This window comes from Eumetopias jubatus, unplaced genomic scaffold, assembly GCF_037043125.1.
Source record: "Eumetopias jubatus isolate StellerSeaLion01/CBP00866 unplaced genomic scaffold, mEumJub1_p1.0 scaffold_13, whole genome shotgun sequence".
Classification (NCBI taxonomy): Eukaryota; Metazoa; Chordata; class Mammalia; order Carnivora; family Otariidae; genus Eumetopias; species Eumetopias jubatus.
In genome coordinates, this window is record NW_028274819.1 from 94,358,056 (window position 1) to 94,382,756 (window position 24,701).

The window sequence follows — 24,701 nt, forward strand, 5'->3', positions numbered from 1 at the left end:
ACTATAAAAGGACCACAATGGATTCGCTCAACTTATATAAGCTTTGATATGTTCTTAAAACTTGATAATTACAAAAAGAAGGAATCTATAATCCTTACAGCATCAATGCTGATTAAAATGGCATGAGGCAAAGGAGAGGATTATGAATCTGAGCAACAGGAGGCCAGGGTCTCAGTGAAAGATCTCAGCCACTTAGCACCGGTGCAGAGAAAACAGCCTGATGGAGAAAGTTGTCTGAGAATGTTGGACCCCGGTGCACAATGTACCATCATGATGCACGCCTCCTCTTCTTGAGTAGGTGATACGAGGTACAGCAGCTTGTCTCTGTATTTTCTTACCGTGCAGGGACAAGATTGTAAATCAATAACAAAAGATCACTAAACCAAATCTGCTAGGTTTGAAGTAAATAACAATGTTAAACAATCTTTTTATTTAAAATGATATTTCAAAGGAAATTATGAAATATTTTAAATTGAGTAACAGGAAACTATATGCAGCTCATTACTGCCTATGGAATAATTTACACATTTAAATTCATTTATCAACAAATTTTTTTTTAAACTTGAAAATGAAGAAACTGAGCATTCAACTCAACAGAATAGGCAAAGAAGGATAGAACAAATAAGCAACAACAACAAAAATGAAAGGTAGAAATTATAAAGACAATTCCAGATATAAAGGAAACAGGACTAAATATAAATAACAACAACAAAACAACAACAACAAAAAAACACAAACCAAAACCCAGTTTTGAGAAAAGTTTTCCCATACTTTTCAGTTGGTACACCATTGCCAAGATTTATCAATGGGAGAGAGAAAATAAATAAGAGAGAGAAAAGTAGATAAAATATAGAATAAGAAGTAGAAAATAATTACAGATACAACCATGGAATAAATTTTAAAACCTAAATTAATTTTAAATAAAGATCCTAGAACCTGAGATTAAATACACAAATTCCCAGGAGAATATAAAACGTAGAAAGGTGTACAGAAAGAAATAGAAAACATGAATAGGGAAATTAGCGCTATATATATTAAAATAATCATTAAAAATTCCCAGCAAACTAGGAGTAGAATACTATAGAGATGACTTGTGACAAATTTTGAGTAAGAAAATAATTCCTATTTTATAGAAGATATTCCAGATAATGGAATTACTAAACATCTAAAATTGACAAAATTATCAAAAATAAAGAACAGGGTTGAGGGCATTTACAATTGATTTCAAGATTTCCAGATTTCTTATAAATACTGAGTATATGGTATTGGCATAAGAAGAGGCAAAAATCAATGGAGTAAAATAGAAAGTTGAAAGATAACCATTCTTGCAAAGATGTCAAGCCTAATCAAAGAATTCAAGCTTTCCAAGAAATGTTGCTGTAACAACCAAACATTCATATAAAAATCACAATTACATCTCCCTATACATAAACTAAGCTAAAACCACAAAGTTACTAGGAAAAGACAGAGGGAAAAAAATCTGTGACGTTGGAGTAGCAAACTTCTTAGAAAAGGAAAACAAAAAAGACCAGACGCTTAACGACTGAGACACCCAGGCGCCCCAAAAGCACAATTATTGAAAACCAATCTTGTTTTTAATACAAAGAACTCCTACAAATCAACAATAAAAAACAATTTTTTAAATGCACAAAAAACTTGAACGGGCACTGCACAAAAGACTTGGTTTTGGGGCACCTGGGTGGCTCAGTCGTTAAGAGTCTGCCTTCAGCTCAGGTCATGATCCCAGGGTCCTGGGATCCCAGGACCCCAGATTAGATCCCAACCCCAGATTTTATGAGAAAGGAAAAGTATAGGCTAATATCAACCATCAATCTAGATGAAAAAAATCCTCAAGAAAATACTAGCAAACAGAATTCAGATATGTGTAAAAGAGTTGGGCGTATGCTAGGAATGCAAAAATTGTTTGACATCAAAAAATCAGGAAACATAATTTAGCATGTCAACACAAACTATTTTTCCTTATAATTGAAGCAGAATATAGCTGATAATATTCAACCTCCATTAATTATAAAACTTCCTTGCAAACTAAGTCTAGGACATTGTCTTAATCTGATAAATAGTATCTAACACATTCAAAACCATCGTTCTTGATTGTGACACATATTCCCCTTAAAATAACAAATGAAAATATAGTGCTTGTGTCACCATTTCTATTAAATATTATCCATTAAAATGGGGTGCCTGGGGGTGCCTGGGTGGCTCAGTGGGTTAAGCGTGACCTTTGACTCAGGTCATGATCTCAGGGTCCTGGGATCAAGCCCCATGTCAGGCTCCCTGATCAGTGGGATGTCTGTTTCTCTCTCTCTCCCTCTGCCCCTCCCTCCCTCTCTCTCAAATAATAAATAAATAAATAAATAAATAAATAAATAAATAAATAAATAAATAAATAAAATAGGGTGCCTGGTGGTACAGTTGGTTAAATGTCTGAATCTTGTTTTGGCTCAGGGTGGTGAGATTGAGCCTTGGTGCACGGAGTTGGCTTGAGATTCTCTCCCTCTCCTTCTGTTCCTCCAGCACATGCTCTCTCTCTTTCTCTAAAATAAATAAAAAATCTTTAAAAAATAATAAGTAAATAAATATTACCTGTTAAAGCCTAGCCCACGGAGTAAAAAAAGAAAAAAATTAAAAGTCATAAAGAATGAAGAAAAAGTAAAACTGTCTTTATGCATGCATAACATGAGTGGAAAACCCCCCTTTTTTTTTTTGCTCTATCATCCTCACAAGTCACTTCCATGCTCAAGGTCAACTTGTGGTCTTGAATGGTTGTTGGAACTCCAGTTATTACATGTTAACTCCCAAAAGTGTAAGAAGGAAAAGAGAGAAGAAAGGATCATTCCCTCCCTTTTAAGAAACCTTACTAGACCCGCTCAAAAATTCTACTTGCATCTGTTTGGCCAGAATTAGTCACATAGTTTCACCTAGGTGAAAAGAAGATTAAGGAAATAGTCTTTTATTCAGGCAGCAATATACTCAAAATAGCAATAGTCATACGAAAAAGGAGAAAGATCATGAATTTAAAATTATGCAAAATATATTCTCTGACCAAAACAGAATTAAACTAATTAGCAAAGGGGGTATGTATGAAGTCCCAAAATATTTGGAAATTAGAAAACAAAGTCATTAAATAATCTAGGGGCAAAAGAGGAAGTCAGATGGGAAAGTTAAAAATATTTTGAATTGAATGAGAATAAAAACACAGGGACACCTGGCTGACTCAGTCAGGGGAGCCCATGACACTTGATCTCAGGGTTGTGGGTTCGAGCCCCACCTTGGGTGTAAAGATTACTTAAAAAATAAAATCGTAAAAAAAAAAATAAATACCAGAAAAACACAATATAACAAAATTGTTACAGCTAAGGGAAAGTTTAAAGAGAAAGTATAGCATTAAATGCTTAAATTAGAAAAAAAGTAAAGTCTCACATTAATGATATAAACTTGCACTTTAATATTCTGGTAAAAAAAGGGGGAAAAATTAATCCAAAAAGAAGGAAATAGCAAAACTGAGGAACCAATGGAGAAAAATCACAAAGAAAATCAACAAGCCTGAAGCCTTGACTTGACAGAGAAAGAGGAATGGTCTTTTTTGGATACATTTTATCTACTTTGGTCTCTCATGATCTTTTACTATAATGTTGACCATAAAATGGTAAAACATGAGACATGGAAATAAACAAGAAAAGAATCCCAAATTAAGAAAAAAGAATAGTCAGTAAGAGCATACGCCCAGATGCTAGAATTCTTAGACAAGAACTTCAAACTAACTACAATACATCTGTAGAAGAAATTTTAGTGAAAAGGGTAGAAAACATTCATAAAAAGACATAAAATTTCCTCGGAGAGATGGGCAATTTTAAAATAAGGTTAATGAGGGGCTCCTGGGTGGCTCAGTCGTTAAGCGTCTGCCTTCAGCTCAGGTCATGATCCCAGGGTCCTGGGATCAAGCCCTGCATCAGGGTCCCTGCTCCGCAGGAAGCTTGCTTTTCCCTCTCCCACTCCCCCTGCTTGTGTTCCCTCTCTTGCTGTGTCCCTCTCTGTCAAATAAATAAATAAAGTCTTTTAAAAAAATAAAAAATAAAATAAATAAAATAAAATAAGGTTAATGAAATGCTAGAAGCAAAAAACACTCTCAAAAGTAACAAATCCACTCAATGGTGTTATCAGAAGAAAGGATCAGTGAACTGAAAGAGGACTTAGTATAAATTATTTAAACTAAAATACAAAGAAAAATTAAAAAGTAAGAATACTTAAATACCTGACTGACTTATTTCTCTTAGCATAGTACTCTGTAGCTCCATCCATGGCATTGCAAATGGCAAGATTTCATTCTTTTTTATGGCTGAGTAATATTCCATCGTATATACATAACACATCTTTATTCATTTATCCATCAATGGATATTTGATTCTTTTTCACAATTTGGCTATTGTTGATAATGCTGCTGTAAACATCAGGGTACATTTATCCCTTTGAATTAGTATTTTTGTATCCTTTGGGTAAATACATAGTATCACAATTGCTGAAAGGGTACTTCTATTTTTAACTTTTTGAGAAACCTCCATACTGTTTCCCAGAGAAGCTGCACCAGCTTGCATTCCCACCAACAGTGTAGGAGGGTTCCCCTTTCTCCACATCCTCACCAACATCTGTTGTTTCCTGTGTTGTTAATTTTAGCCATTCTGACCAGTGTGAGGTGATATCTAGACTAGTAGTTCCCTGATGATCAGTGATGTTGAGCATCCGCTCCTGTGTCCATTTGTATGCCTACAAATTTTTGTTTGAATGTGATGTAGTTTACATTTTAAAAATTCCAGACAGCTATAGTAAATTCCATTATGCTTTTTCCTGTCATGTCGCTGTTCAGAAAGATAAGCCCTTGGACTGAACTCAGCCCAGTCCAACTCTGTTCTTCCAACCTCCTGACTTTATCCCACAGCAGCAAGCTTGCTCAAGCAGCCACTGTAGTCTCTAATATTTATATTTTTTTCAACAAAAACTCTCTTAAACATTCTCCTCTTAGCCAAAACATGATACCTGTTTATCTGAACATGAATCTGAATTTCACTTGAGGACACTGATAGCCCTGAAGCTCCTGCAAGCAAGCACACCTCTTTTCCATGTTCCAGAGGGCTGGAGGAACGGGCTCAGGATTATTGTTGCTATTGTTAGCAGTGTTCTTTTGCTCCCAATTTCCACTTTCAAATCACCATTCCTCTGGTTTTTGATAAAACTTCCCCAGGGCTTATCTTACACAATCTTGTAAGTTTTCTTTGTTTCTGCCCTTTATTACCTGAGTTTCTAGGGAGCGGTAAACAATGGCGATGGAGTGTTCAGGTAAGACAATGAGGGAGGTTTTTTTAATTGAATTTCAAAACATGAAAACCATTGGTGGCACATTGAGTAAAGACTTTTTTTAGAGGTTCGTGGTCTTCCACTTCATCCTAAGGATTGCTATCATAGGAAACCTTAATATCTATGTGAACAGTTCATAAAATATACTAAAATTTGAATTTCTTAATCTTCCTTCCAATGAGTATCACCTGCATTCCTTTTAAACCATCAGCTCCATTATTATGACCTGGGTGTTACCTGTAGATAGAATTACTCAAGCTCTGAAATCCCAAAATCCAAGGTACCAATAGTGGACCACAATCTCCCAATTCTATAGTTTTATTTCCTAAACACATACTGCATGGCCTCACCTAGATCTCCAGCCTATGGATGACCCTATTTTTTCCTTATCAGCCTTTCTGCCTGATATGTGGATATTTATAAAAATGTGTGTGTGTATTATATATATTTTTTCAAATATATATTCATAAAATATATTTTTCTACAAATATATGTATTTCTACAAAGAGAAGAGAAAGAGGGAAGGAGAGAGAGAAGAGAGAGTGAAAGAGAATATATAATTCCTTGCAGTGGAATGAACACCTCCAAAATGGAAGCTTGTATAAAAACAAGAGCCTGTGGACAGTATTTTAAAACATATTTCAAGTAACACTGGGGAGATATATTATAATGCCTACTATTTTATGTGTAGTCTTGACATCTTCAAGCCTCCCAGGGGCACAAAGCCCTGATTAAGTTCCCCTACTTTTGCCAGATATACTCCCCCACTTGAGGAAAGGCCCCCGTTTGTCTAGTTCCCCTCTCAACCAGACCTCAGTCCTCAACTGACTGATGAATGGGTAAAGAAGACTGATGAATGTGTACACACACACACACACACACACACACACACACACACACACACACACATTGGAATATTACTTAGCCATAAAAGAGAATGAAATCTTGCCATTTGCAACAACATGGATGGAGCTAGAGAGTATTATACTAAGTGAAATCAGTCAGAGAAAGATAAATACCATATGATTTCACTCATATTTGGAATTTAAGGAACAAAGCAAATGTGGGACGCCTGGGGGCTCAGTCAGTTAAGTGTCTGCCTTTGGCTCAGGTCATGATCCCAAGGGATCGAATCCCACATTGGGTTCCCTGTTCAGCAGGGAGCCTGCTTCTCCCTCTGCCTGCCGCTCACCCTGCTTGTGTTCTCTCTCTCTGACAAGTAAATAAATAAAAAATCTTAAAAAAAAAAAGACTGAGATTAAAAAAAAAGAAAACAAATGAGCAAAGGGGGAAAAAGAGAGAGAGAGAAGCAAACCAAGAAACAGACTTAACTAAAGAGAACAAACTGATGGTTACCAGAGGGGAGGTGGGGGGGGATGGGGAAATAGGTGATGGGGATGAAGGAGGGCACTTGTCATGATGAGCACTGGGTGTTGTATGGAAGTGTCGAATGACTAAATTGTACACCTGAAACTAATACTACACTGTATGTTAACTAACTGGAATTTAAATAAAAATTTAAAAACAACAGCAACAACCAAACCAAACAAAAACCCCAAAAGGGTTTTGGTTCCTGCCAACAAAGCAGTTGTTCACTCTGCCTCTGAGTGCATCCCCCATGTGGTCCTGCATGGTATGTGGCATCCTCTTTCCTCAGCCGTAAGTGTATGTGACTAATAAGCTACTGTCAGTCTTATCTGTCCGGTATCAGGAATCTTGCTTTCAGCCATCCCCACATTCCTAAGGCAGAGCTCCTTTCCTCACCAAAGGGGTGAAGACTGACAAGGGCAACACTTCTCTCCAGCCGTGTGTGTGTGTGTATGTGTGTGTGTGTGTGTGTGTGGTGTGTGTGTTGTGTTGTGTTGTGTTTGGGATAGCCAGAAATGTAAATTGGGAGCAGTTTAGAGAGAGTTCTGGTGAGAAAATACACAAGAAATAATAAATGGGAATAGTGGTAAATTAGATAGGATGGCATCTCATGATTGCCTCTAAATAGCTGCCATGTAAACATTTATTCTCTGTGTTCACCACTTTGATACCCCAGCCAGCCAAACCTAACACAAATCCCTTGTTCTTAAACTTTTAGAAAAATAAGATGATTTGTTTTTAAGGAGTCCCATATCATGGGGATAAAATGTGGGAGGGGCTGTCTCTGGTATAGAGCAAACCTCTTCATTTACTGACAAGCCAAGAGTGTGATTTTGTAACAGATTCATTTGACTTGAACCCAAATTTTCTTTAGTGTTTTCCTCAATTTTCCTTCTCCTAACTCCACTCCATTATAAATTTTTATCTTCTGTATTATAGTTCTAGAACTCTCTTTTAACATCTAATAAATGTTTAATAAATGTGGACTGAATAGGAGGCTCGATGCCATAAAGGAAATAATATTAAATTGGCGAACAAAAGATCAGTTCTGGTTCTGGCTCTCTTACCACCTGGATCTTGAAAATTCTACCCTCAGCTCTCTCATTCGTAAAATGAAATATTTGAGACGGACTCTCTCTAAAGTCCTCTAATTCCTTGTCTTTGATTTTCTATCTGTATCTGTGGGAGATACTCACTGCAAATAGTTTTCCTGCAGTTTTTACCACAGAGAGAAACAGCGGGGTGTAGGAAGCAGGAGGATGGATTTTGAAGTCAGACCCATGGTTTGACTCCACTTGCTCACTGAGTCCCTTTGAGACAGTTATTTCATCTCTCAGCACCTCAGTTAGCTCATCTGTAAGGTGGGGATGATATTATCACTATAGGGTTATCCAAAAGTGACACAGAATGAAGCATGGGTGGCTGTAGCAGGTTGCCCTGCAGGTGCACATGATAAGTGCATTTTTTTAAGCTTTTATTTATTTATTTGAGAGAGAGAATGAGAGATAGAGAGCACGAGAGGGAAGAGGGTCAGAGGGAGAAGCAGACTCCCCGCTGAGCGGGGAGCCCGATGTGGGACTCAATCCCAGGACTCCAGGATCATGACCTGAGCCGAAGGCAGTCGCTTAACCAACTGAGCCACCCAGGCGCCCGGTAAGTGCTTTTTAATGAGCTGTGAATGGGATTAAAGCTCAGCAAGTCCCTGGGGATCGGGGCTTGAAGGAAGAAGTTGCAATGCCTCGTGAGTTCCCTAAAATGTGGTAGCTTTGTTCCTGCAACACTCCTCCAGGAAACACAGCTGTTGGATTTATAACTGAACTTGTGATAGGCCTTCATCTACAAAGATATATGGAGAAATACACTTTGGTCTAGAATTAAGCTACTTAACCCCAAGTTTATAGCCAGCTCATACATATTTAAGGAGTCTGTGAACTTGTACTTTCATGAGAAAATTTAAATTTGCGAATATGTGTGCCTTTTCTTCTGGTGGTAAGATTTTCCCAGTAGAACTTACTTGATTTTTATTTCTGATGCTGTCATTTTAATTGCCTTGCTTGTATCTCTCATTCTAACTCTGAAACTCTCTAAGTACCCCGTGCTCCGTCACTGTGAGCTGAGAATTTCTGGGTGTGTTGGCATCTTTCCTTCCATGTTCTCCTGGTTGGGAGCTAAGCTATTCTTTCCTCCAGTCTCATTTTCCTTCCATTGTTTTAAAATCAATTTTCACTTTTTTAAAGATTTATTTATTTATTTATTTATTTATTTATTTATTTATTTATTTTCGAGAGAGCACAAGCGGGAGGGGCAGAGGGACAGGGAGAGGGAAAGAAAATCCCAAGCACACTCTGTGCTGAGCGTGGAGCCCAACCCAGGGCTTGATCTCACCACCCTGAGCTCATGACCTGAGCCGAAATCAAGAGCTGGTCACTGAACCAAATGAGCCACCCAGGTGCCCCTGATTTTCATTTTTTAAACTAAACAGATTATATAGTTAAAAGTGAATGAATATTAAAAGTTTTGCACAGAAAAAGAGAGGTCACTTCCTCCTTCCGTTCTCTACTTCTTAGTCCTTTTTCTTATAGGGAATTATTTAAACACTTTTGTGGGGTGCCTGGGTGGCTCAGTTAGTTAAGCACACTGCCTTTGGCTCAGGTCATGATCCTGGAGTCCCAGGATCAAGTCTTGCATTGGGCTCCCTGCTCAGCGGGGCGTCTGCTTCTCCCTCTGACCCTCCCCCCTCTCATGCTCTCTCTCTCTCTCTCATTCTCTTTCTCAAATAAATAAATAAAATCTTGAAAAAAACACACTTTTGTTTCTTCTAATGTTACCTTCATATTTTTAAATAAATGCTTATATCCTTCTTTCTTAATTTATCAAATTTACACATTGTCTATTAAATTCCTGTTATGAAAGATGAGTGTTAAGTTCTTTGGTCATTTGTCTTCATCCTATATCCCCTGTACAGAGATATCATAATTTTTGATTGAACAAACTGACTTTTTACACTCTTGTGTTAATACTGTTCACTGTTGATACAGGAAGAGTATATCAAGCATTTCTTTTTCTTTGAAAGATACTTTTTCCTAATATCAATTCCATTATTTATTTAAAGGATTTTATTTTCTTAGAGCAACACTGGGAGGAAGATGCAAAGATTTCCCAAATACCCACTGACCCTCTGCATGCATGGCCTTCCCCATGACCAACATCCCTCACCAAAGCAGTACATTTGTTACCACCGACGAACCTGTCACATCACACAAAGCCCACACTTTACTTTAGGGCTCACTCTTGGTGTTGTACATTCTGTGGTGTAGACAAATGGATAATAATGTGTATCCATCATTACGGTATCATACAGAGTATTTCAGTGCCCTAAAAATGCTCGGTGCTCTGCCTATTGATTTCCCTCCATTCACACCACCACCGAGCTGTTTACAGACTCCATAGTTTTGCGTCTTCCAGAATGGCAGAGTTGGAATCATGGAGAAGTACCTTTTTCAAATTAATTCTTTTGTTTGATAATATGCATTTAAGTTTCCCTCTATTTTTTTTTTTTTTTAAGTGGCTTGAGAGCAAGTTTCTTTTTAGCCTTGATCAATGCGGGGCTTGATCCCAGGACCCTGAGATCATGACCTGAGCCGAAATCAAAAGAAGTCAGACACCCAGGCACCCCACGTACAGGTGTTTTCATAGTCACTCTTGTGACTGCTGCCTAAACAGAATGCAACATGTTTGCCTAAAGAAGTAAAATGACACACTGCATTTTTTTGTATACACTCCTAAAGTCAGGTGATGACTCTGAATTCAGTTCTACATCAGGAGGGTATATACATGTATGTCTGCACATGAAGACACTATATAAGTACTAATAGTATTAGAATAACTTGGTATTTTATTTATTGGTTGTATATGGTATTCTTTTGACATGTTATTTCAAGTTCTTCTCTTTTATATCATGTGGTTATATGATGCTCAATTCTTTTCAAGATCTCTACTCGGAACGGCTAAAACACCTGGGGCGCCCGGGTGGCTCAGTCAGTTAGGCGTCTGCCTTCGGCTCAGGTCCTGATCCCAGGGTCCTGGGATCCAGCCTTGCCCTGGGCTCCTGCGCAGGGAGCCTGCTTCTCCGATCCCCCACCTCTTCCTCCGCCCCTCCCCCTGCTCATGCTTTCTCTTGCTATCTCTCTCTCAAATAAATAAAATCTTTAAAAAAAAAAAAACAAAAATAGGTTAAGGGTGGAAAATATATTAATTACTAAAATTTTTATAACTAGAAAGAGCTTATACATTATCAATTTCAACATTATCATCTTTTTAAAAAGGGGGCTTACTTTCTGCCAAATGCTAAAAGCAAGAAAACGTATTAATGAAGGAATTCCTAGTTAGCTTTAAACAATATCCTTGGGGGGCGCCTGGGTGGCTCAGTTGGCTAAGCAACTGCCTTCGGCTCAGGTCATGATCCCGGAGTCCCCGGATCGAGTCCCGCATCGGGCTCCCTGCTGGGCGGGGAGCCTGCCTCTCCCTCTGGCCCTCACCCCCCCCATGTACTCTCTCTCTCATTTTCACTCTCTCAAAAAAATAAATAAATCTTTAAAAAAATAAATAAAAAATAAACAATATTCTTGGGGTGGGCCAGCAGTCCAGGATGATAAAGAATTTTTTTTTAATAAAAGATTTTAAAGTTCAAAAAGAAATACATACTTCTGAAATGTATCACACATGTGCGCACACACACACACACAACTACTTTTTAGTACATTTCAAGAATGAAGCAAATAGTCATATGTGGTTGTACCAACTAGTAATTAATTTGTCAAGTTAACATTTCTTAAGTGGAGCAGAGGATACCAGAGGGTGGGCTGCAGTTCAACAGGCCACAAGAGGAATTACAAGAGAGTTTATTACTCACAGGTCCTGGAGGAGTACCTGGCATGCCTGGTGGGGGGAGGGGGCAGGCTTGGAAGGAGAGTACAGAGAGAGAAGCAGGCCCTGGGGCACATGCCTTCATTAGAGTCTATGGGTGGAGGGCTTTGGGGTTCCCAGGCCACCAAGGCCAGGTTAGTCAGTTGCAACCAAAAGAGTGAGTTTTGGTAAGTTACACTGGGACACCCATAAAGGGAAGGTACTGGCAGGCAGGAAAGATGGTTGAGCACAAGGGCTGTTGGGGAGGTCATGTCAGAAAGTTACATGTGTTTGTGACTCTGCAGGCTGCTATCTGGGGCATGTGTTTGCATGAGGGGACTAATAATGGTTTAAAGTCACAGCAGGCTCTTTGGCCAAATGGGGGCCAAGGCAGCAATACCACGGAGTAGCTTAGCTAAACTCTTGACCACTGATAATAAATAATTTGGTATATTTCACTGCAGCCTTTGAGAATCTTCTGATTAGTTGAGACATATGTTCGTAGTTGTTGTTACTGAACACTTTATTACAACTGAGTCAGGAGGAAGGAATATGTGAGAATTAGCAGGCAAGGGGAAGTCGATCACTGAATTCATTACATACAACAGTGGTTCTCTGGCTGGGATGCCCTTTGTCCATAGTTGGAGGAATATAGTTTATCTAGCAAGTGGATCTTGCTTGAAATTTCTACAGATAATTTTAATCTGTTCCCACTTTTATCCCCCATATTGAAAAAGAGTAGTTTAAAATACCTAGTCATAGTTGAGTATGGGAAAAGTAAGAGACTTTTCAGGTGTCCCCAAATTTGGGACAAGTAACTAACTAGAATCAATGTAGAAACTGATATTATTATCCTGTATTATAACAATGTTGATCATAAGAATAATAATCAACATCAAAGTAAAGGGGTATATTTATGTTATTTTTCAGAGTTTATGAAGTCTTTTTATACTTTCAATTTCAAGCCTGGCCCAACCTGGGGCCAGTATAGTTGGGTACCCAAATTATGCTTAAATTCTCTTATTTGTTCAGGATATTCTTTTCTGTATTAATGATACCAGATTGGAGCTTTTGAGTAATATGGGAACTCATGAAGAACAGGAAAACAGCACAAAGGGACAATATTCATCATTACCTAAAAATGACTTAAATAAAAACAAACATAGCTAATTTAAAATATGCGTTTGTCAGATATTTTGCTGCTTTTCACTAGTCTTTTCATGTTCTGGGATTTGTAAATTCTTCTGATTGTAAGTGATGACCACTAGAGAGAGTTCAGGATTGAGTACCGGCTTTAAAAAATCCTGTTGTGCTCTGTTCTTTATTTTTTCTTTCTTGGAGCATTACCACCAGCAGCGTAACGCTGGCCAGCGGAGTAATGGCACCTAAAGATATTCATGTCCTCATCCCCAAAATCTGTGAGTGTGTTACTTTACTTGGCAGAAGGGACTTCGCACACGTAATTCAGGAAAAAGACCTTGAGTCTATGATATTATCCTGGATATTAGGGTGGACCCACTCCAATCAAATGAGTCCTTCAACATGGAGAACTTTGTCAGCCAAGTCAGAGAGGAGATGGAAGGAGGAGAGATTTGAAACTTGTGAGATACTTGCCCCACTACTGTTGGCTTTGAAGGTGGAGGAAGGGGAGCCATGAGCCAAGAACCGAAGCACCTTCTAGAAACGGAAATGGCCCTTGGTTGATAGCCAGCAAGAAAACAGGACCTTGGTCCCACATCTTCAAGGAAGGGAATTCCGTCAACAACTCAGAGGAGTAGGAAATGGATTTCCCAGTAGGAAATGGAAAATCCATTTTCTCCTAGGGCCCCTAGAAAGGAATGCAGCCTGCTGAATTTGGCCTGGAGAGACCTGTATTGGATGTGTGACCTACAGAATGGTCAGATGACAAATTTGAATAGTTTTAAGCTGCTAAATTTGTTATGCAAGCCACAGGAAACCAATATTGTAACTTTCCAAATCTTATCGTATTTAGTGTCTGATAATGAGTGCAGAGCAGTTCATTATATGACTACTTCATTCCTGGTGATACTGTTCTACCTTCTCTGGATCTTTAAACATTTGTTCGCTACAATATTTTATGATGGACTATGTTATTTTACAATATTCTGAGTCCATTCTTTTTTTTTTTAAGATTTTATTTATTTGACAGAGAGAGACACAGTGGGAGAGGGAACACAAGCAGGGGGAGTGGGAGAGGGAGAAGCAGGCTTCCCGTGGAGCAGGGAGCCCGATGTGGGACTCGATCCTAAGACCCTGGGATCATGACCTGAGCCGAAGGCAGACGCTTAACGACTGAGCCACCCAGGCGTCCCCTGAGTCCATTCTTAAGGTAGCACTTTCTCTATCTGATTTTCCACGAGAGATTCCATGCCAGTTTAGGGTCTCAGTCATTGTTCATGTAGCTAGAAGGTTAATGACCACACTGGTCACAACTTTTTTGATCTTAAGGATGCCTATTGTCTTGCTCCTATTTTTACACTGTCTTTAAGATTACTTGTCCCATAGCATGGGTTCAGTGGGGGTAAGGACAGAGGGCAAATTAGCCCCTTGCCAATCTTCCTCTAACAAAGAAATGAATCGGGAGAGGATATCTCACTTCAATTGGACCAATCAGATCCTCCTTCCAGGAATTAGGATTTTGAACTCAGGTGATTTAAAATATATATTCTTATAAATTCCATGTACATCAACATTTAAGTTCATATTTAAGTAAACTGTACAAACCCTGGGATATGTTACTGCTCTTCCTTGTTTTTGTTGTTAATTATTATTACTATTATTTTCTAGGGTATTCAGCTGTCAGGGATGAAACCAATCATCTTGCATCTTCTTAATACCTAGAAAAAGCATGAACTTACAATTATACGTGGTTGTATTTCTTAGGCCATAAGGTTAAGACTATAAGAAGAAAAAGAAAAAGGAAAAAAAGTGTAAATTGTAAAATATTTCCTGCTTTTAACAATGAGAAAATGAAAGTTCAGATAGTGTAAGTGTCGTGTGATAAAAAAGAAATACAGCCATGCTTAAAATTCAGGTTTTCTGGCTTCAGTTAAGCATTTTACATTAATACCTGATATTCTGTATGTGAGACAGTGCAACAATAGGGTTTAAAACATATTTTCTGGAGGGGAGGGGGGTGGGGGGATGGGTTAGCCTGGTGATGGGTATTGGGGAGGGCACGTTCTGCATGGAGCACTGGGTGTTACACACAAACAATGAATCGTGGAACACAATATCAACAACTAATGATGTAATGTATGGTGATTAACATAACAATAAAAATTTTAAAAAATAAACATGTTATTTTCTGTATGCTTGAATTGCCTACTCTGGACCTTGACTGTAATACCTTGTATCTGAGGTGGCATGAAGCCTTTTTATATATTCCTACGAATTTCTGACATTATGGTCTTCAAGCATGCTTTCTCCACATGGAGTCCAAGGGTTGAACACAGTCATGATGAGCACACAAACTTTCAAGTCCTCCTGTGCAAAAAGGTTCAAGTTCTCTTGTGCCATAAGGACATAATTTTGTGGATTGCTTCTGTCAAAACTTCTTTTACCTTTTCATTCCTTAGGCTATAAATGAAGGGGTTCAGAAGAGGGGTCACCATTATGGTCATGACAGCTGTCACTTTATCAAACTCCAGTGAGTGGCTCTGGCTGGGCCTCACGTACATGAAGATGTTGCTCCCGTAGGCAATGGACACAACCATGATGTGAGAAGCGCAGGTGGAAAAGGCCTTCTGACGGCCTTGGGCTGAGGGGATGTGCAGGATGGTAGAGATGATGTAGGTATAGGACACAGTGGTGAATACCAGTGAGGTCAGAAGGACAAGGGAGGATAAGAGGAAGCTTATCATCTCAATGAAATGAGTGTCTATGCAGGCCGCCTGCAACAAAGGGGCAATGTCACAGAAGAAATGGCTAATTTCTCTATAACAGTAGGGCAGTCTGGACACCACAATAATTGGACACAGCACTGAAAAGAAGGCCCCTACCCAGCAGCCCAGAACCAGCAGGAGACAGACCCTGCCGTTCATGATGATGGTGTAGCGCAGGGGGTTACAGATGGCCACGTAGCGGTCAAAGGACATCACCGCCAGGAGGATAAACTCCACTGTCCCCAAGAAAAAAAAGAAGTAGATTTGGGTGATGCAACCAGCAAAAGATATGGTCTTCTTGTCCTCTAGGAGACAAGCTAACAGCTTTGGGGTAACTGAAGTAGTGTATGAAATGTCCAAAAATGACAAATTACTGAGGAAGAAGTACATTGGGGTTTGGAGGCGATTATCAGCCCAGATTAAGGAAATGATGGCAGTATTTCCGGTTAGAGTTAGCATATAAGTAAACAGGAGGACCACAAAGAGGGAGATCTGAAGCTTCTGGATAATAGGGAAGGCAGTCAGGGTAAATTCAGTCACTGTGGTCTGATTTTGCATATCCATCTCATGCAAAACGTAGTGGGCAGCACATCTCTGAAAAAAAAATTATAGAGATGAAAATCAGCTAAAATACATTTCCAACTCTCAATGTCAGTGCTAAAGATGAAGTAGTAAAAGCTTTGGATGTAGAGTCAAGAGTGATTTTATTCACTCTAATAAATGTAGGACCCTGGGTAAATTACCTGACTTCTTCTAACCTCGGGATTCTCATATTTAAAATTTTTGGTTGAATGAAATTACCCCTGTGGTCCCATTAAGCTCTAGTCCTTACGATGGTTTTCCTTTTTGAACCAGTGCTCCTTCCCTTCTGTCTTGCATTCTTCCTGATCTCCTGTTTTCCCAGCTAAGTTCTGTGCCTGAGAAGAGACAATACTTAACTGAGAATCCAGCCAGCCAAATTGCAAAAGGAGAAGGGGAATGTTAATAAAAGTTGAGTTCTTTTTTGCCAAATCATTTCAACCGTTCAGGTATCATTCCTATGAAAGAGCAGAAACCCTGAGACTGGCCAAGAGAGTCCAACGAAAGGGAATCTGACCTGCATTTGTCTCTCCTCACTGCTGTTTTTGGGATTTCATGAATGTCAGTGTGATATCTGGTATAATAATAATTGATCTCTCATAAGGCTGCATAGTTTGTTCTTACTTCTTATACTGATAAAGAGTTTTTGATGTCTACACCGTTATGGAGCAAGAAGGTACACGATGTATGCTTCATAATTTGCATAACCTCTTTTATACATTTGAAAAATGTCTTTTAGAAAAATGATCAGTGTGTTTCTTCTTTGTTCCTTCCAATGTCATGTGTAGGGCAAGATCCTAAAGAACAACAAAACTATTCCCTCCCATTTTCCAATTGGGCATTTTTATAGGTTCTCTTAAATAGATCCCTTATACCTTATAGTCTTTTTTTCTCTTATAATGTATATTCTTTTCAGCACTTTGAACATCAGGTTGTTAACAGTAGTGCAAGAAAGTGGATGCAGATGGATGGTGTTTGGAATGCTCCTCTTGGAATACTGCTCAACTTTGGTGACCATCTACTGCATGTTTGTATAATTCAGTTGAAGCCCTGTCCTTTGGTGTTTTATTTCATGACTAATCCTTTAGTTTTATGTTCAAATGACCGATTTGTGAACCTGAGCTAGGATACCTCCAGGTTTGGAGCCCATTGAGTTCCTCTTGAAAGGAGGTCATTTTCCTCATGCTCTCTGTAGGGAAAATAACTCCTAGCGGCCTTTTTTGCCTTAAAGACTTCTTTTTTCTGAATGGATTTCCATTTGAAAAGTTTGCTGGCACTCTTTCTGGCCCTTGTAGGTGCTCCTTATTTGTATTTCCCATTCATTTATTCCAAAAATCAATTGCTTTTAAGTTATCAAATGACCTCAGAGGCGCTGACCTATTGAAACAGGCGCCTTGCACCTGTCGGTTTTCTTCCACCATCCATACTGTGACACTCACCCCTCCTCCCACTGCTCCTGCACCCAGGGAATAAACTTCCAGACTGATTACTACAGCACAAAAGGCATAACCACATCTGGGTGGACACGTGTTAATGTTGCTGAGGTCTAATATAAAAACAGACGAGAGCATGGTATGTGGACAAGTGGAAATGCTTTGAAATTGCCTTTCATGTCCCCCTTCCCACCTTCCTCACTGACCACACTGGAGACTAGCAGGTGTTAAGGCAGACAAAGGTGGATTCTCATGCAGCTGCCTATCATCTGTTCCACTGTTCCTCCCATTTATCTAGCCAACTCTTTCCCAACCTTCCTAAAGTCCTCCATTTTGCTTCTTGGGTATTTAGTCTTTGATGACCCTGACAGGAGCTTGATTCCCCTCTGGTGTTGTAAAAGCTAGACAGGTTGAGATGTGCAAAAGCACGGTGCCATTTTGAAACAAGATCCTGGGATGGCCGAACACAAATGGAGTTGCTGTTTGCCATGGTTGTCATGGGGTCATATATGAATGGGAAAAAATGGCGTCGAGAGCTTTCTATTCTGCTATATTTGGGTCAAATAAACTCTGAGAAGAGCTAAAGATGTATGTGGCTTTGCTCTCCTTGGGGAGTCTCTTAACTTCATGATAGTGGAGAACAAGCTGGCTTTGTGCTGGTCTTCTCTAGATGACCTCTGTGCCTTCCCGAGCCCATCCTGTCTAGAGGGAAAGGTTCTAGATTATGACATCTGTGTCGAAGAATTTAATTATCACCTTCATTTTGGGGGAAGATTGTTCTTCGTTACCATTTGTGGATCCTTGAAAAGTGGCATTAAATCGCCCGTTGGCACAATTCAAGATTCCAGATTTACTCAGAAAAATGTGGACTAATGGAAAAATCAGCAGATTTGGGATCAGAGAACCTGTTTTTTTTTTTTTCTTTCTTTCATTTGGCCACTGTAGCTTTGGATCTTTCATGAGACTCCTAAACATCGTGTCTTAAGTCTTTTCTAAAATGAGGATAATGACAGTGACAGACTGAGGTCCTCAGCTAGGGCCTATGAATACAGTGATGTATGTATATTTGGTGTTCAGTGCATGTTTGTTAAGAACATGGGGATGGGGAAGGAGGAACAGAAAAGGCCTGAGATGTGGTGGGGTGGGGATTGGGGATAATTTGGGATCTTTGCTGCTGTAGGTAAAATGTGACAAAGTTTAATTGCAAGCCGAGTACGTTAAAGACTTCCATTTGCATACTTACAATAAAAATATCATACTTTACAGCTGCTTGGGGGAGAGCAGTAATTACACTTTAATTCATAAAATACACATGTAAACAAATTTAGTGAGACTCCGACTGCTTAACAAATAAATATGGATAGTTGCATAATAAAGTATACTTACATCATACTGATGGTAGCACCCTCGGTATTTTCTCTATTCGAGTATGTTAGGAAACTCAAACTAGGGTTGTTGTTTTTTTTCCTACTGCATTCCCTCCATTATTCTGTCAATTCTGTGATGGCTTCAGTGTTGAATTCTGTGTAAATCTCAGTCATAGTCTGAGACTTTTCCCCGTGTGGTAGCTAATCCCCCTTCCAAACCACACCAAATGGTTATTCAGTGTTTGCTTAAATAGTCCATCCTTCTTCCTCTGAATGAAAAATTGTTCTTTTTCATAACCTCTGTGGCTTTTTCTCAGTTCTTTTTCATATTTTCACAGAAAAAATGAGGCCTCGACTTACACCTGGAATAAGTCCAAGTGTTACATTATCTCTTCATCTTTCATGTGACACATCCAGTGTATCTCAACCTGAGAATACTCCTCTGAGTTTCAAGTCCTGTGTATTCTGGAGCACATTTTTGTCAGGAAGGGCAGGGTGGCGAGGTTTGGTGGTGAATGGAGAAGTCACACACAGCTGGATCTAGAGCAGGTCCTCTGACTTCTATTCTGGATCTCTGGCAAAAGTGGCCAAATGCTTCCCCAAATCTCAGCTGGGCTTTTTCTCTTTTAGCTTCGGGAATGTAACTTCTATTCAGTGGATTTCGATTTCTTCTGTGGATCCATCTGATTGTCAGAAGAATTCCTATTTGCATTCACTGAAACATCTCTCTAAACTGTCACCATTCCTGCTCATTCATCAGGTATGCTGTGACTTGATTTTACATATCACCACCTTTATTTACTCTCTCCAGAAAATAACATTACCCTGCCTCTACCTAGGTAGAGTAGTAGAGTAAGCACTCCACTAAAATGCTTACAATGGGATGAACTCCGATATTTAATGAGATTTTTGTGTTCACCTTCAGAGATTTGGTTTACAATGGCACCTGGGACTATGGCATAAAAGAAGGGTAATGATTATTATTGCCATCACAGAACATCACAGAACTAATCACAGTTATAAAGTTAGGGTCTCCTGGGACGCTCTCTTGGTTGTTTATTTTATTTATTTAAAGAGAAACTTAGAGAGCTGCTTTAAAACCTCAGGGAACTAGAAACTTGGAGAACTTAAAACACTTTTTTTTTTCTGAAATGATCCTCATGTATTGAAATAAGCTTTAAGCTGCTTTCCAAAAAAGAGATTCTTTACATAGATGTGTATGTCTACGTACATAATTTAAATCCATTTTATTGATGTACGATGTACACATCTTGAACAATTTAAGGGTACAGTTGGTTGAGTTTTGACACTGGTGTCCCTTCACGTAGCTGCCAGCACCACTATGATGGTTTACAGTATTTCCATTATCTTAGAAACTGTTGTGCCCTTTTGCAGGAAATGCTCTCCCCTCCTACCCTCAGCCCCTGAGAACCACTGATGTATTTTCTGTCAGAGTAATTTGCATTTTCTAGAATTTTATATATAAATGCAGTCTAACTTCATGTAATCTTTTTTGTTTGTTTTCTTTCACTTAATCAGATACTTTGAGATTAATCCAAGTGTTTCAGGTGTCAGTCGTTTCTTCCTCTGTATTATGGAGGATTATCTATAAAATAGATTGTGCAGATAGATCACAGTTTGCTTATTCATCAGATGATGGATACTTGAGTTATTTTCAGTACTGGCTAATGTGATTAAAGCCTCTATGAACAGGGGAGTTCATGTTTTTATGTGTATATTTGTTTTCACTTCTGTTAGATACATTCTGAGAAGTGGGATTACTATGTGTTATAGTAAGAATATGTTTAATTATAAGAAACTGGCAAGATGGTCTCCAAAGTCATTGTATCATAGACATTTGTACTGGTACTATATCAACTCTTAGAGTTCCACATCCTTACTAATGCTTGGTGTTATCAGTCTTCTAAATTTTAGACAGTCTAGTGCTGGAATAATCTGATGCATTATATATTTTTTTTTTACTTTTTAAGCTTACTTGATGTATAATTGACAAATAAAATTGCACATGTTTAAAGTGTATATCATGAAGACTTGACATAAATATATATCTTGGGAAATGATCATCACAATCAATTAATTGACACATCCTTCACCTCACATAGTTACTTTTTTTGGTGAGCATGTTTTAACTGTCTACTATTTAGCGAATTTCAAGCACCCAATATAGAATTATTAACTGTGGTCACCACACTGTACATTAGATACCAGAGTTTATTCATCTTATAACTGAAGGCTTTATGCCTTTGGCTAGCATCTCCCCATTTTCCTCTATTCTGCCTGTTGAGTCATAAGGTAATTTGTCTGAAATGTTTATAGCAGCATTATCGACAATGGTCAAATTATGAAATAGCCCAAGTTTCCATTGACTGATGAATGGATAAAGAAGATGTGACATATAGAAATAAGTCAATCAGAGAAAGACATGTATCATATGACCTCACTGATAGGAGGAATTCTTAATCTCAGGAAACAAACTGAAGGTTGCTGGAGTGGTGGGGGGTGGGAGGGATGGGGTGGCTGGGTGATGGACATTGGGGAGGGTATGTGTTGTGGTGAGCACTGTGAATTGTGCAAGACAGTTGAATCACAGATCTGTACCTCTGAAACAAATAATGCAATATATGTTAAGAAAAAAAAAGAAGATAGCAGGAGGGGAAGAATGAAGGGGGGTAAATCGGAGGGGGAGATGAACCATGAGAGAGGATGGACTTGAAAAACAAACTGAGGGTTCTAGAGGGGAGAGGGGTGGGGGGATGTGTTAGCCTGGTGATGGGTATTAAAGAGGGCACGTTCTGCGTAGAGCACTGGGTGTTATGCACAAACAATGAATCATGGAACACTACATCACAAACTAATGATGTAATGTATGATGATTAACATAACAATAAAAAATTTAAAGAGGAAAAAAAGAAGATGTGACATATATATATAATGGAATATTATTCAGCCAAAAAAGAATGAAACCTTGGGGCGCCTGGGTGGCTCAGTCGTGAAGCATCTGCCTTCAGCTCAGGTCACAATCCCAGGGTCCTGGGATTGAGCCCCGCATCGGGACTCCTGCTCAGCGGGAAGCCTGCTTCTCCCTCTCCCACTCCCCCTGCTTGTGTTCCCTCTCTCGCTGTCTCTCTCTGTCAAATAAATAAATAAAATCTATAAAAAAAAAGAATGAAATCTTGCCATTTTTCGCAACATGGATGGAGCTAGAGAGTATAATGCTAAGCAAAATCAATCAGTCAGAGAAAGACAAATACGATATTACTTCACCCCTGTGTGGAATTTAAGAAACAAAACAAATGAACATAGGGGATAGGGAAAGAGACGTAAATGAAGAAACAGACTCTTAACTGTAGAGAACAAACTGATGGTTCCCAGAGGGGAGGTGTGTGGGGGGAGGGGTGAAATAGGTGATGGGGATTCAGGAGTGCACTATTGATGAGCACCAGATGTTGTATGGAAGTGCTGAATCACTGTATTGTGCACCTGAAACTAATATTACATTGTATGTTAACTAACAGGAATTTAAATAAAACATTTTTTTAAAGATTTTATTTATTTATTTGAGAGAGAGAGAATGAGAGACAGAGAGCATGAGAGGGAAGAGGGTCAGAGGGAGAAGCAGACTCCCTGCTGAGCAGGGAGCCCGATGCGGGACTCGATCCCAGGGACTCCAGGATCATGACCTGAGCTGAAGGCAGTCGCTTAACCAACTGAGCCACCCAGGCGCCCTAAATAAAACATTTTTAAAAGATTAAAAAAAAACTTTTAAAAAACATGCTGTGCTGATAGAGACAGAGGGACTACATGGCATCTGAAACTCTAGAATATTTATTGTTGGAGAACATTTTCTATTGTATCAATGACTTAAAAAGGATGAAAAGTTTTTTAAGTATTATCTTTCTTTTAAATAGATAGAGCAAAATACCCAGAAAATCCCCAAGGAACCCTTAGCAGGTCAATTTGGCACTTTCTAAAACTTTGTAATTGTGATTAGGTAGTTCAAACCCAAAATTCTTTTGTAACAATATTATTAATTAACTTCCTTTGACCCATATCCCCAAGAGCTGTTTTCATCTAAATCTCTAAGGCATATAAGCCCATAAAAAACATAGTTCATCCACCTACGAAAAAAAGTTCATAGAAAAAAGGAAACTTTATAGAGAAAAAGAACGGGGTAACTTTTTAAAAAATATTCAAGTCACCTTTAATCTGGTGATTTAGAGTACTCAAAACCATTTAGTAGAATCTCCAGTGGAAAAATTAGTATTCTACCAAACATAAAGGTAGAACGAGATACCAAAAACTATTCTAAGTTCCCCTCACTGGGCTGTCACTTGGCAAGGAAGTTAAGTGATGGGCTGTTAAGAAGGATTCTGCATCAGCCACAACTGAGTTAGTTGTACGGGGTTCTATATCCAACACAGCCCAGTTACTAAATAATTCAAATGATTGAGAATTAACCAAAAACTCAAAACTAGCCTTCTTGCAAGGGGAAAAAATACCTGTGAATTGAGAATCAATGATTTTCCAGGATAATTTTTTAAATAGAGTTAGGGACGATGTACTCTAATCCAGCTGATTTATTCCTGCAAGTTTTTCGAGCTTCTTAATACTTTACTACCACATTCTCTATCTGCAAAACCAGACTCTAGAGTCTTTTGTGTGGAACTCACTGGGAAGTTATGCGGCAAAGAGGATATCTAGATCATCGAGGTGTTTAAGGCCTGCCATGGTGAAAAAGGTCAGTATTTGGTTGGAAAGGTCAGAACATGAACGTGTATTTGGAATTTACAGAGTTTTGCGTTTAAGGTAAGAGCTTTTCACTCAGCCAGTGCTAAAGCAAGATAGAGATTTCCCACTCACTAAAGTCAGCCAAGCCATGGCTGGATGGAAAGGTAGTGAGGATGCTAATCACAAGGACACATATTGGCATCAGGTGGTTCAGTGACTTAGTCAATTTTATTTTATTTTTAAGAGCTATTTCTATGAGCTATGAGCTAGGCCTAGAAATAGAAGTGGCAAGAGAAAAATATCAAACTACAATATTTAGAGTAAATTCATGCACACATAATAATCACAGTTGGAGCCTCCTGCTATGTCTACATGTACAAAACATGGGAGAATCTTACATCATTTATACAATCCGTGAAATGTAAGTGTATTTTTTCACCTATGTTTTATTTACTAATATAGTACTTCTGTTAAATGTATCTTCTCATGTGTAGTCTCTCTGATCTGTCATATTCTTAGTGGAGTCAGATGCAAATCTGGGGGATTCAGATTAAGGATGCATTAAGAATATTCCTCAGTTCCAAATTAAACTTTCCATAATTTATTGTTATTTATTCAAGAAACAGTTCACTCTAATTATTCATCTCCTTTAAGTTTATCTCAATCCTTTCTGAATGAAGCCATTTTTTAAGCAAGAATCTGTTAGATAGGGGCGCCTGGGTGGCTCAGCCGTTAAGCATCTGCCTTCGGCTCAGGTCATGATCCCGGGGTCCTGGGATTGAGCCCTGCGTCGGGCTCCCTGCTCGGCGGGAAGCCTGCTTCTCCCTCTCCCACTCCCCCCGCTTGTGTTCCCTCTCTCGCTGTCTCTCTCTATCAAATAAATAAATAAAATCTTTAAAAAAAAAAGAATCTGTTAGATATTGCCACACATACGATTTAATTTAAACCTCACAGTAGCTCATCTTGAATGTTATATTTATCAAACACTTGAACCTGAAAGTGTGAACTATCATTTGCCTGTTGAA

The 24,701-nt window shown here is 38.8% G+C and overlaps 1 protein-coding gene across 1 annotated transcript; it reads right to left on the bottom strand.

Annotated features, from left to right (window-relative positions):
• Window positions 1–15,164: 15,164 nt before the first annotated feature.
• On the bottom strand, window positions 15,165–16,112 carry LOC114225983 (olfactory receptor 6M1-like). The gene has a single exon (XM_028125863.2). It carries the CDS (start codon window positions 16,110–16,112, stop codon window positions 15,165–15,167), a length of 948 nt encoding a protein of 315 aa, XP_027981664.2.
• Window positions 16,113–24,701: the final 8,589 nt, after the last annotated feature.

Excerpts from the sequence above, each read along its gene's own strand:
- LOC114225983 (XM_028125863.2), bottom strand. The coding sequence starts at position 16,112 with ATGGATATGCAAAATCAGACCACAGTGACTGAATTTACCCTGACTGCC.